This window comes from Equus przewalskii, chromosome 2, assembly GCF_037783145.1.
Source record: "Equus przewalskii isolate Varuska chromosome 2, EquPr2, whole genome shotgun sequence".
Classification (NCBI taxonomy): domain Eukaryota; kingdom Metazoa; phylum Chordata; class Mammalia; order Perissodactyla; family Equidae; genus Equus; species Equus przewalskii.
The window spans coordinates 5,339,301-5,358,769 of NC_091832.1; the positions used below are offsets into that span (position 1 = coordinate 5,339,301).

General features: G+C 54.2%; 1 protein-coding gene across 2 annotated transcripts; it reads left to right on the plus strand.

Moving 5' to 3' along the window:
• Nucleotides 1-6,894: 6,894 nt before the first annotated feature.
• LDLRAD1 (low density lipoprotein receptor class A domain containing 1) lies at nt 6,895-16,700 on the plus strand. 2 transcript variants are annotated; one of them, XM_070592349.1, is made up of 6 exons: nt 6,895-7,019; nt 7,476-7,530; nt 10,066-10,194; nt 12,230-12,367; nt 14,143-14,271; nt 15,463-16,700. In XM_070592349.1, the coding sequence occupies exons 1-6, from the start codon at nt 6,999-7,001 to the stop codon at nt 15,603-15,605; spliced, it is 615 nt and encodes a 204-aa protein (XP_070448450.1). In that variant the 5' UTR covers nt 6,895-6,998; the 3' UTR covers nt 15,606-16,700. The 2 variants fall into 2 exon arrangements, with proteins under 2 accessions (XP_070448450.1, XP_070448443.1); XM_070592342.1 differs by having other exon boundaries at nt 6,922-7,055.
• Nucleotides 16,701-19,469: the final 2,769 nt, after the last annotated feature.

Consider the following 19,469-nt stretch of genomic DNA (forward strand, 5'->3'; position numbering starts at 1 on the left):
TGAATGATCTAGGCCCAAGATTCCCCATCTTTTCACAAAACTTCGTGAAGACCTTTTCTTTATGATTTTTTTTTTTTTTTGGTAAATCAGAAATCACCAGATTATCTTATCTAGTAATCTTGCCTCGGAAATTCCTATGTAGCACCATCAGCCAATCTGAGCTACTGGCGAGCATGTGAAACCTAGTGTTGTTACTCTGAGCCGATATTCTAGCCGAATGCAAACGACTTTCTTATTATTAGTCTGTCTGGCTTTATCTTAGATAAATGTGCCATTTCCGTGATGATTTTATATAAAATAGCTCCATTGTAATTTTTGTGGCCTCTTAAGTATCTTAGAACCACATATTGGGCATCATTGGTCTAGAGATTTCTAGACCTTTCGTGGTAAAATTAATCAAACCCCCTCACCTTGGGAGCAATCTAAAAGTATTCTTGGCTGAGTGCCCCCCCCCCCCCCCCCCCGCCGTGGCAGTGGTTTTGCCTAGATATCCTAACGTAGGTCCACAGTTCACCCATTCAGTAGCCACTTGAGAGCCTGAGGGCCAGGCCTGTGCTAGGTGATGGGCCTGCAGCAATAAACAAGACCCAGTCCAGTTGCTCGAACTCTAAAGAAGGAGACAGACGATTATTAATGCGATCATTGCTGTGACCAGCTGAGCTCAGAGTACTATGGGAGTACAAAGAAGGCCCTAACTTGTGGGAAGAAGTGATATCCAAGCTTGAACCTGAGGAAAAGGGAAAGCCAAACGTAATACAGGGAGCAGTGTTCCAGGCAGTGGGGACAGTGTGCTCGCAGACCTAGAGGCAAGAGGGCCAGGAGCCGCAGGTTGTTCGGCAGGCTGAGTCGGAGCAGACAGGAGCGTAGCAATAGGAGGGGCTGGACGGACCAGATAGTAAAGGACCTTGTTAAACTTGGACTTGATCTGGAGCACGGTGGAAAGCCATGGGAAGGTTTGAAGCAGGGGAGTTATGGTGTTTTAGAATGACTCACTTGACAACAATGTGGAGGACAGACCAGAGGGGCAAGTCCAGAGGCCATCAATATCTTAGCTCCATGGTAACCTCTAGGATCTATTAAATTACATACTTCTCCAGCCACATCGAAATGCGAAATGCCATTTCCTTCCCAGAGTTGTTGCTTTTAATGCCCAATAGTCCTGTTTCCTTTCATTTTACTTCATGTATATTTTTGAGCTCTTATCTATAAGGCTCTCTGTTTCTCCACATTTTGTTTGGACAGTAGGCCTAGGACTGGGCTGTGGGACCTGGTCACAATCTGAGTGTTGCCAAGCAAACTGGGAAGGCTGTTCCATGGATTCCAAGCTTCTTACCAGACTTCATGTTGGGCTAAACTTATTTATTCTTTTGCTAAGGAAGACCAGCCCTGAACCAACATCCATGCCAACCTTCCTCCACTTTGCACGTGGGGCACCTCCACAGCATAGCCAGTGAATGGACTAGGTCCACACCTGGGATCTGAACCCGTGTACCCAGGCTGCTGAAGCGGAGTGTGTGGAACTCTGACCACTTAGCCATAGGGCTGAGCCCTGGGCTAAATTTTTAAAGTATAATGCTAGGTCACCTTCCACCATCCTCAAATGCTATGCTAGGTGTGCCAACCCAGCTCGGTGTGCTCTTGAGCCCCTCCCACCAGGTTTCCAGCTGCTAAACATGTCATGTGCATTTGAATATCATCAAATTTGAGTTGCCTTATTATCTTTCTTTCCTTGACCACTTGTTCTGGACTAGAGCCTGGGGGTGGAGATAGGTACAGTGATAGAGACAAAAGATTGAGAGTACAAGATGCAGTCTTCTGTGGGAAGCTAGATTGCACCATTAGTGTGGATTTTCCAATGCTTGCAGAATTAAATTCTGAAGCACAGTTTATATACCTTTTCTGAAATGTGTAATTGTTGAAGTCGGCTTCATATATTTCGCTATTAAGTATTCTCTTCCTGTGATGTTAATGACTTATTGTTTGGAGCAGGTGTTCTTAACCTTTTTCATGCCATGGACCTTTTTGGTGATTTGGTGAAGCCTATGGACCCCTTCTCAGAATAATGTTTTCAAACTCATAAGACTAAATATGAAGGCTTGCAAAAGAAACTAATTATATTAAAATACAGTTATTAAAATATTTTCAAAATTTTGTGATACAGTTATATATGTACTTTATTAACACATAAAATAACAAGGTCTAGTGGTGGTTCTAAAACTGTGATTTCAGAATAATTTCAGATTACTTTGAAATATATGCAACCACTGTCACGTGATATCTAAATGTGATCTCTATTGGTGATGAAGTCGCAGGTAATGCCAATACTACTGTCGGTGGTTCCTACGTTCATAATTGAAGGAAATAATGTGTTTCAGTTAGAAGTTAGTGAAAATAAAGATTTAATTCTTTTCCCATCCAAGTTCACTGAACCCCTGACTTAGAGGTTGTCTGATTTTACTTTGTCATTTTGAGTAAAGTATTGATGTTTGTTCAATTCTAAAGTATTTGGGCTATGTTCCTGCTCTTGGGGCTTTCTATGCTTGAATTGTCTTGCAGCGTTGGAACAGCAATAATTGAAGGCTTGGGTAGAAAGAAATCAGTGACTGATTAGAAATGAGAGCTTTCCACAAAAGCTCTTGAGATTGTTCCCTCAGCTACGCCGTGATGCAGTCCGTATTGGAGCCCCGCGTCTGCTAATAATACTGCTTGAGTGTGTCAACATCAGTAAAATTTGGATCATGTGCATTAAACAATATTATAATGCTGTCTCGTGACATCATCTACTTGGATGTTTCACAAGGGAGTTTGTCTGTTGATTTCCGTGACTGTTGCAAAGCCGGTTGTAGGACTCTCCCTCTCACCTTCAGCGGGTCCTTCATCCCCCTCTAGGAGAGCAGGGTGGGGTTCACACCTCCATTTTAGAGTGGAGGAAGCAGAGTCTCAGAGAGGAGCGGCGGCCAGCCAGGGCGCCCAGGGCTGTGGAGAGGGGAGGTGGGATGGACGCTGAGGTGGGCCTGGCCTCAGCCCTGGGCAGTCTAGCAGCAGGTCTCTCGGCTCCCTGGGTCAGTCGAACTGCGGGGCCCACTTGGCATTCGACCCCGAGGTGGGCCCTGGACTAAGGAGCCAGCCCAGCCCTCCAGTGGATCTCTGTAATCGTAAAGAAAGCAAGGCATCCAGAAACAATATTGCACCCTCAAAGGGTGCAGAACGTGTTCACATATATGCACTCACTTCATCCTAACACAGCTCTGAGCCAAGTATTCTCACCCCCATTCTTCAGATGCGGAAACTGAGACAGAAGCTGTGACTTGAGGCCTTGAATTAGCTAGGCTTCAGTTTGGCAAGACTGGGATGAAAACCTAGATCCGTCTGGCTCCAGCTGGCGTCTGCTGATCTCGTGTCCAGAGGGTCTCCCAGCCACAGCCAGGCTGGGATGGAGCCCCAGACCGCGAGGAATCCAGAGAAAGGTAAATCCAGGGCAGCTGGGAGAGTTGAGGAAGGCTTCGTGAAGTGAGATTTTTACCTGGTCCTGGCAAGAACTGGATTTAGAAAGGCAGAGAGAGCCAGCGGAAGTCACCCTGGGCAAGAGACAAGCCACAGACTGGGAGAGCAATATATAACCTATGTAACAAGTGATTCAAATCCTGCAGAAAGACATCCATCAATCAACACGAAAAAGAAAAGCCACCCACAGAAAAATGGGTGACAGATGGGAAAAAGCACTCCTCCAGGGAGGAAAGGCGGAGGTTGGATGCACAAGAAAGGGCAGCAGAGCAGTGGGGACGGCAGGGCTTTTCAAAGTGAGCATGCTTCCAGATCTCCTGGGATCTGGTAAGACGCAGGGTCTGGTTTGGTAGGTCTGGATGAGACCTCATCTCTAAGCAGCTCCCAGATGACCTGGATGCTGCTGGTCCGAGGATCACGCTTTGGAGAAGCGAGGGTGTAGCTAGGGGAATAATGTAAACTTTTCAGCCAGCCAGGCCTGTATCCTGGCTCTGCCTCTTCTGTGAACCCTAGGCAGTAACTTAATGTCTCTGTGCCTCAGTTTCCTCATCTGTAAAATGGAGACAAGAATAGTCCCCATCTCCTGTGGTTGGGAGGACTAAATGAATTAATATACCTAAAGCGTGTGGTACAACATGTGGCAAAAGTAAGTGTTCAGTAAATGTTAGCGATTGGTGGTAGCAGAAGGAATCGCTAGAGAAATGCACGTTGGACTGCAGTGAGGCACTGTTTCACGCCTAGCCGACTGGCAGGCGTCAGAAGGTCTGCCGAGTTTGAGGCTGGGGGGGCCGGGGAGACAGAAACTCACACACTGCCGGCGGGAGTGCACGCCGGTCCAGCCACCTGGAAGGGCAGTTTGGCAGCATCTGGTCAGGTTGAGGGGCCCGATAGCGGGTTCCAGACGTGAACGTGTGTGTGTGTGTGTGTGGAGAGAGCAGCAGTGTGTGCAAACCAGTCACTGGAAGCAAACACGGCGCATTGAGGAAACTGGCTGACTCGGGGCAGAGAGGGAGGGCCCCTTCCATTTTGCTGTACTTAATAGAAAAAAGTCCAGAGCAAAAATGACTAAATTTGTACTTGTGTTAACTCTGGATGGTGGATACATGATTATTTGTTACATTATTCTTACTTTTTTTTTGTATTTTTCTTAAGTTGTTAAAACCTTTTTCCAGGGGAGGGGAGAGGGGTGGAAGGGAGAGGTTGGAGCAAGAGGGGGGCGTGGGCCTGGTGGGGGGTTGGGTGTGGGGTGTGGGGGGAGGGGGGAGGATAGAGAGGTCCATTTGTTGGGACACCACCTTTCTTCAGGATTGAGTGGGCAAAAAGTTTAGAGAGTTGGGTGAGAAAGCTGAAGCTCAGCGAGGTCACACAGCGAGTGGTGGCACCCTTTGGACTAGCCAAAGTTCCTGCTCCTGCTAGAAGCTTCCCCTGCGTGGCCTGAGCAGGCCCAGCCAAGGTCAAGCGAGCCCGGAAAGGTGGAGGTGGAGGTGGGAGGATGCAGCCCAAGTCCTTTCTCCCCGAGGCATGACCTGCGGTGACACCAGGAAGTCAGCGTGAGCACAGGTCCCCTCCTCCTCCTTGCCGGGCCCTCCTGCTGCTCTTAGCTCAAGGGTTCTTGGCCTGAGCTGGAGGGACCCTATGCTTCCAGCACAGCGATTGCAGCTGTACCTGGACTGGAGCAGAGTCCAGAGGAAGGGACATCTCACATCCCTGAAGAGTCTTTTCATAAAGGAACGCTAGAGAATCACAGAGTCAAGGAAGGCCAGAGGTGGAAGGGCATGAGTTGGCCCAAGAATGCAAAATGGTCTCACGTAGGATTCTGCTCTCCACTCTGACACCCGTGGCAGGCATCACTAGTCAATCGCAAACCCTGAGTCCTGACCTCAGAATCCTCTGAGCTGCATGTTCCAGACATCCTCTGCCAATCACTTGCAGTCGGCATGCAAGATGAAACCCAGGTAGCTTCCTTAGCAGATGCCATGGGTGCCCTGCCCGTAACCCTCAGCCCTTTCCTTTTCAGGGCACGTCAGCTTAGCTTGCAGCTGCCAACACTGGCACTTCTTTGCCTAAAGCAGGTCAGTGGTGCCAGGAATCAACACCCTCCGGCAATCCTCAGCCAATGACTGGCAAGAGCTGGCAAATAAATACCCCAGTTCCCAGGGTGACTCTCAGGCTCATCTTCTCTCCGGCTCCCCGAATTCCTTGGCAGGAGAAAGTTCCACTTGCCCACAGTGGGAACGTGCTTGATAACCCGCCTCTTATGGATCCTTCCCTTCACTGTCTGGCCTGCCTCGCTTCCCTCACTCCCCGGCGGGCATTTCCTGGGGTCACTCCCAATTAAACCTACTTGCCTTCAGATCTGGTCCTGGGCTCTGATTATGGGGATCCCCAAACTAAGACACCCCCTTCATCTAGTCTAATCCTTTCATTTTATGGATGAGAGAACTGAGGCTCGGAGAAGGGGAGCCGCTTGCCCACACGGAGCCTGTGGCAGGGCCCTCATGAGAGCGCCGTTGTCCTCACCTATGGTTTACCTCTTCCCGGTGCTGCTGCCTCCTGAGGGCTGCCCCTGCGTCTACCCATCCCACCCCCACCCCGGAGACTCAGCAGTTTATATCCCAATGCACCGGAAAAGGCCCGTGACAGGTTAGACACCCGTGGGTATCAGAGGCAGACCGCAGAGGGACGCGCCCTGGAGCCCTCATTTCTGGAGGTGGACACATCCCCTTCCTTGGTCCTGGGCCTCCAACCAGTCCCTTCAGCTCCCAGGGCCTTGGTCTCCTCAGCAGTGGGGTGAGGATGCAGGGGTGGCAGAAGGGGCTAGTCAGGTAAGCTCCCTGCCCCCCTCCCCCCATCACAGGCACCATCTCCGGAACAATTAAAACGCGCATGGCCACTTCTTTGAAGAAAATAATTTAAGATTATATTTGTTTTATAATTTTCATGGAAAATGCATATTCTTTCCACCTCCATTCCCTGTTTAATTGAAGAGAAGACTGTCAGTGAGAAAATGACCCCTGCCCTTTAGCCACCAGAGTGTTAATCCTGGGTGTTTCTGCCTGGCTTTTCGTGCAGCTGGGGCCCTGAGATCCTCTGGTCTCAGCACTGATGTGGAGGAAAAAGCATGTCTAAAAAGTGCGTGTGTTCAAACCTCACCCCTCCCCGGCTCTGTGTGACCCGAGAGTAGGTGCTCCCTCTCTGACCTCAGGCCCTTCCTCTGTAACTTGGGGATGAGGATTCCAACCTTGGAGTGTCGCCCCCAGACCCAGAGTGGGGAGGGCCGGGCAGGCGCGGGCGGGGGGTAGGGGCGGGGTTGGGGGGGGCGCCCTCCGCCTTTCCCCTACCAGGAAGGCAGCCTGGGAGGGGACTGCCCGCAGGGAGGGTGTGGCCGGGTGAGGCCCCTCCTCCCTCCTCCAGGCTGCCCCTGGTGACCAGGCAGAGAAACCTCGCTGAGTTCCCTGGTGCCGGGACTGGAGCTGGGGCTGGGAGCCACAGACATGAACAGGATCTCCCCCCAGGTTAGATCTGCCCTGAGCGGACTCCCACCTGGGGAGGTCAGTCTGGGGAAGGGGTGGGCCATGAGAGGGGAGCCGCTGAGGTGACTCAGCCCCAGGTTGTAGGGGACCCAACAGATGCACCAGCTACACAGTTCAGGTGGCTGTGCCGGGAGGGAGGCAGGAGGCCAGGGGAGGGAGCAAGCGGCATCATGGGGGGCCGCCTGAGCTGGTTTGAAGGATGAATGTTTGCAAGTGGACAGTGGAGGAAAACGCATTCCGGGCAGAGGGCACCATGTGGCCAAAGGTGTGGGAATGCGAAGTGGGCATGACGAGCTTGGGGCGTCTGCATGCTGGGGTGTGGGGGCCAGGGTTCCACCTCGGGCTCTCAGTGACCCTTCTGAAACACTCGTCTGTCTGGCTCCCTGAGGCTGGACCTCCCCTACCCAAGCCCACCCCTCATTCTGTTCTCTTCGGCAGGGGGAAGGCAATGGCAACTCTGCTGCTGGAACCAAAGCCCGCCCGGGAGGGGAAGGTAAGGCCTGGAGGGCCTGGGCCCTGGTGGGTCGCCCTTGGGCCTGGACCATTGCTACAGAGGCACAAAGAGGGCTCCTAAGGCTCCCGCTGTCCCCTGACCTCTGCCCCGTGTTGATGTTGTCCACTCCCATCTTCCTGGCCGGCCACGCTGACAGCCACCTGCTCACAGGGGTGTTCATTCTCTCCATGCGCAAGCAGTTGTGGAGCACCTGCTGTATGCTGCCTACCTCACAGGCGCTGCACACATGCAGTGCCACCTGTAACCTATCCAGGGAAGAGCTCCCATGTCAAATCCCCAACTCAGTGGGTGACCAGGGCGGTTCTCTTTACCTCTGAGGCGTCAGGGAGGCGCAATCACACACTTATTTAGCACCTTCTGGTGCCATTGACTCAGCGTGCAGCCAGGACGGTCCTCTTTCCCTCTGTGGAATAAAGGAAGGAAAGAACAGACATTTGTGGAGTGTCTACGATGTGCCCTGTCTTGGCCCACATTGGCTCAGCGACGACACAGAGCCCAAGGGGCGATGCTCATTACAAAGGCTCGAGGGTCTCCTCTAATCCTCAGGGCAGCTCTGAGAGGGGTTCCTGCTCTGGGGCAGTCACAGATGGCGCAGCTGAGGCTGAGAGAGGCTGGGGAACTCGGCCAAGCTGGGCTCCTGCACAGCTGGGGAGTGGGAGAGGTGGGGTTCAAATTCACATTGGGGTCCCTCTGGCTGAAGATCCCCGGGGCCTCTGTTGCTCCACACTGGCGTTTGTTTACTCCAAGTCCTGGCCCGTGGTGGGTGTGGTTGTGCAACAAATGGCGTCCTTTCCTGTCTGTCTGGGGAGTCGGCACCTAGGGGCTTCCTGGCTCTGACATGAGGCTCCTTCACCCGGGCGTGGGCCTCGCCTCTGCCAGGTCTGCCTCGAGTCTCGGCTGCGACCCCACCTTGCCCAAGGCCTGGGCTGCACAGATATTTGAGGAGTGGCTGCTGGCTGAGCAGGACGCCTCTCCTTGCCCCGCTTCACGCTGTCTCCCTGGTGACCTGACTTGGCCCTGTGTTTGCCGCCAACAAGGGGGCCCCTACCCAGGGCTGTGGGAATTCTATGCATTTGAAATCCATGCTGCATCTCCTGCTATCTCCTCCTCTTCCACACCCACCCTGGGCTCCAGGCACGCCAGGCACTTGCTGTCCCCCGGCTGCCATCCACCAGGCCTTTCTCCTCCTACGCTCGCCATGGAACACCCTCTCCTTGCACCCTCCCTTCCCTATCTGTGGCAGCGCCCTCCTCCGAGCAGCCTGGCACCTTGCTCACACTCTCTTCCCTACACTCCCCACCTGGCCCTGCGAGCCGCCGGTGCGGGTACAGGTCTGACTGGCCGGTGAGTGCAAAGCAGGCAGCTCAGATATGTGAGTGGACTGGATAGAAATCACCCAAACTGTCCTGAACTGGGCCAGGCCTTCCCTTGTCCCCTGGATCTCTGGGTCAGAGAATTCACAAAGCACCTACTGTGTGCCTGTCAGCCCTGCTCCTGCCCCTCTCTGAGACAGCCCTGGCCCCACAGCAACTGTGGTGCCCACACCCTCCTTTCCACCTGTCTGCCTTGTCTTCCAAGTGCCACCACGAGCTTTTGGGGGAAGAACCAGAGCCGCGACTGCTCCCGTGTCCTCTGCAGAGCGGGGCACCTCCCAGATCCCTAACGAAGCTTCCTTTCGTTATTTCACCAGCAAGCAGAAGTTAGAGGGGCGGAGTGAGGTGGAGGAGGCGGCGTCTCCTCTTGCCATGGTTCCCACAGGTGGCGGGTACAGCCCAGCACGTCACAGGTGTCAGCAAACACTATGACAGCTAAAGCCCTTCTAGCACCTACTATGCGCCAAGTGCCATTCTAATACGTCAGCTGGCTCGAGCCTCTCAACGCCTCTAAGGCAGCTATCATGACTCCATTTTCCATGTGAGGGCACAGGCACAGAGAAGTAAAGTGACTTCTCCGGGTGGCCCAGCTGGCAGGCAGTGGAGCTGAGATTCCAGCCAGCATAGTGGCGGGCTGCAGAGTGCACTGTCAGTTGGCATCGTGGAGGGGGCACTGGTTTGGGCGGCAAGTAGGTGTGGACTCACATCCCAACGCCACACGAGGTGACCTGGACCTTTCCTTCTCTGAGCCCCAGTTTCCTCATCTATAAAATGAAGCTTGTTTTGAAAAATAAAAATACCTGCTGTGAAGGGCCTGCTTCAGATCTTCCCCAGGTGGGCTCCATGAGCGTGGGTGCACGCTCCCTGCCTCCTGAGGAGACAGCCTCACGGAAGGGCCGGAGACCAGGGACCCTCTCCTGACCACCACTCACCAGCTACTGGACCCAGGCCAGGGCGGCCTTGGGCGGGTGGGCCCTCAGGCAGAACTGAGAGAGTCATGGCGGCTCAGGAGTCCCGACATCCAGAGAAGCCCTTCCTGCCCCAAGACCCCCAGCGGGGAGGGACCACTTGTCTGACAGAGGAGGGGGCGTCCCTGGGCCCAGCACTGTCTGCTCCATCACCAGTTTCCCGCCCCACACAGCCGACTGCAGCCCGCTCTGCTGCTCGCGCCGAAGGGCCTGTGTCTCTGCCATCCTGCTGCTCCTGCTGGCCACTCTTGTGGCCCTGATCGCCCTGGTTGCCATTTGTGGACCCCCACCAAGGACACCAGGTCAGGGTGGTCAAGAGAGGGTGGGGTCAGACTTGCTGGGAGGGAATGGGGCTGGGAGGGAATGCCTGACTTCTCCATGAAGTGACTTTTGGACAATTCCTTAGGGTGTGTGCACAGATGCAGGCACACACACTGACATATACATCTCTGAGCCTCCATTTGCACATCTGTAATGTGAGCTGTTGAGAGGACCCAGCTCTTATGGTCTGCCTCCTCCAGGAAGCCTTCCTTGACCCAAGCTGGGTTAGAAGCCTTGTCTTGGTCCCCAGAGTCCCCACACTTCTTCTTCCCCTGGCCTGTTGTCCAGGGTGGTGCCGTCCAACTGTGTGTGTGCCTCCACCATAGAGGACAGGGGCCTGTCCAGTACATCCCTGCAGCCGCAGCAAACCCCAGCACAGCCCCTGCCCTCAGGGGGCCCCCAGTTTGGAGAGCGACATGAACGTTGATCAAATAAGTGCATCAGGCAAGGTTAACGGGGCCTTGAGAGTCTGGAACAGGGCTCTGACAGGGCCAAGGGTCAGGGTGGGCACCTTGAGAAGTGAGAGGCGTGAAGGGAAAGTGGGAACTGGTTAGCGGAGGGAGGCAGGAAAAGCACCCCAGGAAGAGGGAGCACCAAGTGCAGCGTCCCCAGGGAGGAAACGTGAGCAGAAGGAGAGACGGAGAGATGCCCAGTGGGCACGGAGGGCACGAGCAGGGGCGGGGCCAGTGCCCAGGGCCTCAAGGTTGCCCTGAGGCGGAGATTCCACCCAGAGTGCCTGGGAGGAGGTGAGCTGGGGGAGGGGGTCACCAGAGCCACCTGTCTGAGAGGCGGCTCCATAGCCAGGTGTGTGTGTGTGTGTGTGTGTGTGTGTGTGTGTTAGCACGGGCACTGAGGGTAGATGTGAACAACATGAGGAGTCACATTCCTGTGTGCACACACGTGTCTGTCTGTGTTCATGTGTGTCCATGAGTGTGTCTGTGTGTGTCAGTGTGTATGCAGGTGTCTGGATGTGCGTGTGTCTATGTATGCATGCACACGTTTGTGGGTGTGCACATGTGTGCGCACACATCTGTGTATGTGTGAGTGCATCAATGTGTGTATGTGTGTGTGCCTGTGTGTGCACCTGTGTGTGTGTGTGACAACGTGAGTGTCTCTGAGAGTCATCCCCCCTCACACTAGCTGAGACAGTTCCGGGAGCGGAGACGTGGTTCACACGTGCACAGACGCACAGGCACAAACCCACTCCCATCTCCATCCTGCACACTCATGCACACACACATACAGCCTGTGGAGCAGGGGCGACCGCTGGCTCGTCTGCCCGTTTCTCTCCTTGCGCTCTTTGGGGCGGCCCTGGGGCGGGTGTTCCCTGCACTGGGCGGAAGGCAGGCTCTCAGAAGGACGGGCGTGTTCCTTGCTGCCCACCGTTCCCGGACGCTGGGGCGGCAGCCGTGCCTCGGCTGGCGCCCGGCTCTGCGTCTCTCTCCTCCCATTTATAAAGTGGGGCGAATGATGACACCTCACAGGGGTGTTTGGGGGAAATAGACTAAAAACACGGAAGTGCTCTGCACCCTGTAGAGCTGTGCCCGGATGTAGGGGTTACGGCCTGACGGCCTGACGGTCCCCAGCCAGCCCCATAGATTGCTCTGACAAGCTAACCCGGCACCAGGAGCTCCACTGCTTGCTGACTCGAGCCCGTCCTCAGGAGCTTCCCAGGAAAGCAGGGTACTGTGGCTGACTCTGCACATTCCATGTTCTGCGATTATTCACACAGAAGCTTTTATGTAAGCTCCTCGATGGTCCTCTGGGGTGTGTGCCGTGGTCTCCACTTTGCAGACAAGGAAGCTGAAGCTCAGAGAGGTCGAGTCACCCGCCCAAGGTCACACCGCTGGCAAGCCTTAGAGCTGAGGCTTGGACCCCATCTCCGGCACCGAGCCCAGTATCCTCCCTGCTGTCACAGCCTGGCAGGCCAGCCCAGGGTGGGGCTCAGGTGCGGGAATCTGGAGATGTCCATGTGAGCACCACCTGTGACCCTCTGGGGTCCCCGCTGCCGCTCAGGGGCCCAGGCCTGTGTGACACCGAAGAACAGGACGGGCTTCCTGTGCCATGACCGGAGGAGCTGCATCCCGGCCCACGGGGTCTGTGACGGCATCCGCACCTGTGCCCATGGCGAGGACGAGGACGAGGCCTTGTGCCGTGAGTACCTGCCGGGTCCCGCCCCTGCCCCGACGGGCCCTCCTCCCGTCCCCCAACTTGGACTCTCCCTGCAGACATACTGAACCCTGATCATCGCTGCACAGACCAGGTACCTTCATGTCCCCAAGACTTTGCTTATGTGGTGCCCCTCAGCCGGGAACTCCTGCCCTCACCCCTGTCTCAGTCGCAGGCACACACACATGCCCACGTGAGGGAATGTCTCACTCTGTGCACCTCCATGTCCAGAGAACCTGTATCCAATCTTCATGGCAGACTTCAAGTGTTACCTCCACCAGGAAGCCTTCTCTGACTCCTACACTAGGTTAGGGTCCCTCCTCTGAGCTCCCTCAGCCCCTCTGCTTCCCTGTGTCCCAGCCCTAGTCACAGTGGCTGTCCCTCTCGATTGGCATGTTTGCTGCCCCCATCAGACTGTGCACTCCTTGGGGGCCACCTGGTCTGCTTGATCTTGGGGCCCCAGTGCCTGGCATGGCACAGAGGGGTGTCCAGAATGATCTGCCTGAATGATAGAATGAGCGGGTGAATGAATGAATGGGAAGATCTGGCCCCAGACCTGAGAGACCTGATAGTTCTCAGGAGAGAGGAGCCACGGCTCCCTGGAAGGAGCACTTTCCGTGTAGGAGGGAGAGAGCCTGGTGGGTTGCAGGGGGTGGGGTGGGGGTGGGTCGTTGCATCATGGACCCTCAAGACTAGAAGAGATCTTAAAAGTCATCTCGTCCATGTCCTGGCTCACGCCCAAATCCCCTCTGTAACAAACCCGACAGAAGCCACCCAGCCTCTGCTTGCATGCTCCTGGGATGGGGAGCTCACTACGACTTGAGGCAGCTGCTCCCATGATTGCCTGGTTTTTCCATTCCCATGTCTCCCTCCTACCGAGTTTAGAGCTGCCTCACAGGTGCATCCTTGGTGGGTTCCAACTCTGCCCTCTCATCGACCCCCACCTCACAAACCACACTCAAATCTCTGTCCCGTGACGGTGGCACTGCATGGATTTGCAGACAGCTTTCTTGCCCCCGTGAATGTCTCCTTCCCAGGCCCCACTCTGGACTCCACAGTCGTCCCCCTTGTGATTGGTCTTCCCTACTCCACAGAATACGTCCCAACTGTCCATGTCCCTCTGCCTGGAAAGGCTCCAGAAGCATCCATGACACTTCTGTCTGGCTCTGGCCAGTTCAAGGAACAAAGGCTTTCCCCTCCCTAGTCTGGGCTATAGTTTGGCTGACTCTATAGTGGTGGCCTGAGTTTGTGATAATTTTTGGTAGCGCTGGCACGCTGCTGCCTAACACAGAACACGCTTTCAAGAAGGGTGCTCCAACGCCCTCTCGCAGCGTCCCTGAACCCACACCCCCTGAGCTCTGGGACCCAAGGGCGAGAATTCACGTTTACTCTCGTTATGTTCCGGTTGGAGGAGGCTTCCTGGAGGTGGAGGAACTTGAACCTGGACTGGAAGGTGGAATGGTTTTGGAGAGGTGTCCAGGAGGACGTTTCTGGAGGGAGGAATAGTGCAAACGTGCCAGAGCTGAGGAAGGAAGGGGGAGGGGGGCGGCTCTCTGGGCTTCTTGGTGGGTGTGCAGGGAAGACCCCTCCTCTCCCTCGGCTCGACCTCCTCCCCAGGAGACCCTCTCCCGTGCCCTTCCTGGACGGTTGGGCGGGGCCCCGACTTTGGCAACTGCCGGGGTGGGAGGACCATCCACCTCCAGATGGCCCCGAGACAGCTGTGGCCGGATGTGGACTTCCTCCCGCCTGTGCCTCTGTAGGAGATGTGCCCCAGAGCCTCCCCCGCTTCCTCGTGGCCCACTGTGGACACCCGGCCTCCTGGATCTACTCGGACCAAAAGTGTGATGGGACCAACAACTGCGGGGACTGCTCGGATGAACTGAGTCCAGGTGGGGGTCTGGGCACAGGCTGGGCTGGGGCAGGTGGCCAGGCAGTGGCCAGAAGGCAGAGGTTGACCAAGGAATCTCTGAGGTTCCCCAGGCATCCCCTTCTTGCAGGCTAGGAAGAAGTTTTCCACCTCACTTGAATGCCTCCAGTGGTGGGGTGCTCACTACCATACTAAGTGGCTCCTGGAGGGTGATTCTTCTGTGGTGAGGAACTTATCATCAATGGCACAGATAGGGAAACCCAGAGGGTGGTCATGCGAGGAGTGCATACACGGCCTAACTGGCATCTGAACCTGGGTTTCCCTCACCAACCAACCTCCCAACAACCCTGTGAGGGAAGCAGGGCAGGAATCACTGGCCCCAATTCATATGTAGGTAAACTGAGGCCAGAGAGGAGAAAGTACTTTCTACCGTGAGGGATCAGAAGGGAGCTTGAGTGTAAACCCTGGACTCCTGACCCCAAATCTGGAGCTCTTTCACTGCCCCAGACAGTCCTTTCAATCTCTTCACGAGCGTTCAATCAACAAACATGTTGAGCACTGTTAGGGGCTGGGCCTGGTGCCAGGTTCTGCTGGGGGACAGTCAGGAGTCAAACGTGCGTCCTATCCCCAGGAACCACTTCATGCTGATGCCAAAAGGAAGTGCTGGGGACCTGGAGAGGTTTTGTTCTTTGGGAGGGGGAGTAAGAATCCAGGAGACTTCCAGAAGAGGCAGTGCTCAAGCAGGCCTCAGAGAATGGCAGGGTTTCCACACCCACATGCGGGTGTGCAGGGGAGACCACTGGAGGCCCAGGGCACAGGGGGAAGGAAGGAAGTCCGTGAGGCCCCCTTGGGACCCTGATGAGGCTGAGTTCGGCTGAGGGAGGGAGGATGGGCTGGGGAGCCGATGAGCTCCCACTAATATTAGACCATGGATCGTATGCCTGGCACTTGGCCTATCTTCCTGAATAACAGCCTTGAGGAGATGAGGAAACTGAGGCTCAGATAGGGTGAGAGGCTTGCTTGAGGTCACACAGCCTGTGAGTTGGGGAGTCTAGATTCTCTCTCCCTCAGGGAAATAAGGAATACAGTCAAGCCATGTCAGATGGAGTGGGGCTGTGGGCAGCTACAGCAGGCTTCAGGGCTAGGGAGTGCCCTGGTGCACGGGCAGTCCGGGGCGCAGCAGCTGTTCTTCTGCCGGCTCTTTTCCCCGCAGTGTGCCCGCCCTGTGGCCCTGGGTGGTGGCGCTGCCCCTCGACCGTCTTCAGGTTCTGCGGCTGCATCCCGAGGAGCCTCTGCCGGGACCATGTGCAGCACTGCTCTGACTGGTCCGACGAGTACTCCTGTCCTGGACCCTGAGAGGCCACGCAGGCCAGAGCGGGAGGCTGGTTGGAATGGCACTGAGAACCCTTCACATGGCCACCGAGTCCAAGGACACGAGGGCTGGAAGCTGCCTTCGAGATCATCTAGTGGGATCTACGCACCGCCATCTCTTAATAGGAATTGCCTCTCCTGCTTTCAAGTTGTTCAGCCTCTGCTTGAATGCTTCCAGCGACAGGGAGCTCACTACAATGTTAGGCAGCTCCTAACAAAGATGAGGGGAATCTGCTTCCGTGATTTCAGTCCTGTTTCTGGGGCCACACCCGGGAAACCTGCTCCTCTGCCCCAAGACAGGCTTGCAGATCCTGAGCTCATCACCCCTTGGAGAAAAGATGAGTCTGGGGCTCAAACGCCACTCTGAGGAGGAGCCCTTATGGCTGGCACACATGTGAAGTGTATGCCGCTTCCCGGCCCTCTGGCCCTTAAGGCAGACATTAGACACGGCCTTAGATTTTTCTCAACTCCATGATCCTAGCAGGCCCCTCCGAGTGGTCACATGACACGTGCCTGAGATGGGTATTTGTCACCCTCCCAGTGGGGAGCCATCCCCAGAGGCTCTGAGCTGTGGAATAGAAGGTTGGAGAATGAGAATCCCTCTGTCCGTCCATTCCCCACCCTCCACCCCCCACTCTCCACCCACGACCAGCTGCCCAGCCAAACAGCCCAGGGTTCTTGAAACAGGGATGTATTTGCGCCTGGAGCCGAGTGAATTAGCTCTTTCTCTGCATCCCTTCCCAGTCGGGCAAGGATGGATATATCCATTAGACAGATGAGGAAACTGAGGCCCAGGGAGAAATGACTTGCCCAGCATCATACGGCAAAGTCAGGGCTGGAACGGGAACTCAAACACAGCCGACGGTGTCCCAGCCCCACAGCCTTTCCTGCTACCAGCATGGTTATGCCTTGGCCGGGCAGAGTCTCTGTTGGGTATTTAAAAAGGTAGCATGAGAGTCAGAGAGTGGCCCTCCCTTTATTCTGAAAGAGAGCCCTGGTCTCTGGCCAAAAAGAAGGTTCCTGTTGAGGAAGACAGACATACCCTTGCTGGAAATTAATAAAATTGGTTTTATGTGTCAGTATGCATGAGGTTTGAACTGAAAATGGGCGCCTGAGGACCGGTTCGCCCTGGTTCACTCCTTGCTGCATTCATCCATTTGCTCACTACACAGTTTGCGCACCTGCTCTGGGCCAAGCCAAGCACTGGGCACTGGGAAGTGGAGAGCCTGGATCCCAGTGTACAAGGGACACAGGGTCTCATGAGGAGGCGCCTCCACCATGGAGGGATGGCTGGGACTGCAGAAAATGCTGGGCTGAGGGCGCCAGGGAGGGGCCTTTGGAGGCAGGACACAATCACATCTCTGGCCCTGGTGACCTGAGGACGAGCTCCTGGGACAAGGTGCCTCTGGGGTCCTAACAGAGGGACAGTCAGCCCTGGGCTCCAGCATTGTTGGCTGAGCCTGTCTCCAACTGTGGCATGAGTGAGGCACTGCAGGCGCACTGGGGGCATCCGCAGTTCTGATGACTGATCAGAGGAGCCTCCTTCCCAGATGAGGGCATTTGGGTGCCATCCTGGAGGGCAGGAGAGTTTCCAGAAGGGCATGCCCAGCTCCTGGGCCACGTGAACAAAGGCATGGGGATATGACAGGGGACGGCTCAGCGAGGGAATGCCCAGCAGGCCAGAGTGGCCAAAGCATGAGTGGGGCTCAGGAGGCAGGAGGAGGTGAGGAGGTGAGCAGGGATGCTGTCCTGGAGGGCATGGTGTGTCACACTTCATCCTAAGAACAGTCGTGTCATCAAGGCATGATAAGCAAGGACATGATCTGGAGCTACAGTAACCATTAATCACCACAGTCCAAGAAAGAGATGCCAGCTGGGAGAGCAGCACAGTGAGAGAGATGGCCAGCTGGGGGAGGTGCACAGCTGGGGAGAGGCACCCAAGTCCCACCTGGCACTCCAGCCTTGCACTCCAGCCCCATGTTCGCCAGGAGCATGGTGCCGTGAGGGGGGCGCCAGCTGGGGGAGGTGCACAGCTGGGGAAAGGTGCCCCATCCCTGCCTAGCACTCCAGCCCCATGCTCCAGCCCCACGTTCGCCAGGAAAGCACCACAGTGAGAGAGGGGCCAGCTGGGGGGGAGGGTGCACAGTTGGGGAGAGGTGACCTGTTCCCACCTGGTGCTCCAGCCCTGTGCTCCAGCCACACAATCATGAGGAGCACCACATGGAGAGAGAAGCTGAGGCTAGGGGAAGCACAGGGGAAGGAGAGTACCCCTCCCCCCCGCCCAGTGCTCCAAATCTGCCATTGGCCAGAGCATTGCACAGTGAGAAAAGCAGTTAGTGGCCAGAGCTGGGGAGCACCTGATCATGCTGGGCCCAGAATTCACAGTGCCTGAGCCCCATCCACTGAAGGTATGTGGCAGCAGTGACAAGATAATAACACCACACAGAGGCAAAAATCCACACCATCAAGCAGTATGAGAAAGTATATTAAATCTCCAGACCAAAAGGAAAATGACAAGTACCCAGAAAGCGGCACAGAAATCTATAACCTGACAAAGACATTCAAAATGTCTTTTGTCAAAATGTCAAAATTCAAAATAGCTATCATAAAAAAACTCAATGAGTTACAAGAAAACACAGGAAGGCAAATTAATGAATTCAGGAGCTTCATTACAAAAGAGATTGAAACTTTAAAGAAGAACCAATCAGAATTGTTGGAGATAAAAAACACAATGGATGAGATTTTTAAAAATCTGGACTCCCTAAACAACAAAACTGACAATATGGAAGATCGAATTAGCAATTTTGAAGACAATACTATAGAAATGCTTCAGAGGGAGAAGAGAGAACTAAGACTAAAAAGAAATGAAGAGGCTCTCAGAGAAATGTCTGACTCAATTAGGAAATGCAACATATAGGTATTACAGAGGGGGAAGAGAAGGAGAATGGAGCAGAAAGCTTCTTCAAAGAAATAATAGCAGAGAATTTCTCAAATCTGTGGAAGAAGATGGAAATCCATGTGAAACAGGCTATCAGAACTCCCAACTATGTTAATGTAAAAAGACCCACTGCAAGGCATATATTAGTAAAGCAGACAAAAGTCAATGACAAAGGAAAAATATTAAGGGCAGCAAGGCAGAAGAAAATAACTTACAAAGGAACCCCTATCAGCCTTTCAGTAGATTCCTCAGTAGAAACCCTTACAAGCTAGGAGAGAGTGGAAGGGTATATTCAAAATCCTGAAAGACAAAAACTTTCAGCCAAGAATATTCTATCCAGTGAAAATCTCCTTCAGATACAACAGAGAAATAAAAACTTTCCCAGATAAACAAAAGCTAAGGGAGTTCATTGCCAAAAGACCCACCCCCCTACAAGAAATCCTCAAGAAGGCCCTCATACCTGCAAGGAAAAAAAAACACAGCAGGAAAGGGGCTACAAAGCCTGAGCAAGGAGATGAACAAGTCTGCACCAATCAGAAATTGGCAGCTCTCTATAAGATCAGTTGGTAAACACTTAACTCTTACATCAAGGATAAAGAAAAGGATAACTCCAAAATAAAAATTATATCAACACCTTAACCACAAATGCACAACACAAGGTGGAATAAGATATGACAAAAATAACTTAGAAGGGAAAGAGGAAAGGAATGGAATCAGTATAGTCTAAGGAAATAAGAGGCAATCAGAAAATGGACTGTCTCACCTGCAAGACTTTTTATACGAACCTAATGGTAACCACTAAACAAACAATTAGAACAGAGACATATACGATAAACAAGGAGAAAATGAAGAAAACCAACATAGAAAGATACCTAATCAAATCAGTAGCCCGATATACATGGGACAAGAAA

Coding starts and splice junctions, on each gene's coding strand:
- LDLRAD1 (XM_070592342.1), top strand. CDS start 6,999: ATGAACAGGATCTCCCCCCAGGTTAGATCTGCCCTGAGCGGACTCCCA. Junction 7,056..7,475: donor GCGGACTCCCACCTGGGGAG/GTCAGTCTGGGG, acceptor TCTCTTCGGCAG/GGGGAAGGCAATGGCAACTC. Junction 12,368..14,142: donor CGAGGACGAGGCCTTGTGCC/GTGAGTACCTGC, acceptor GTGCCTCTGTAG/GAGATGTGCCCCAGAGCCTC.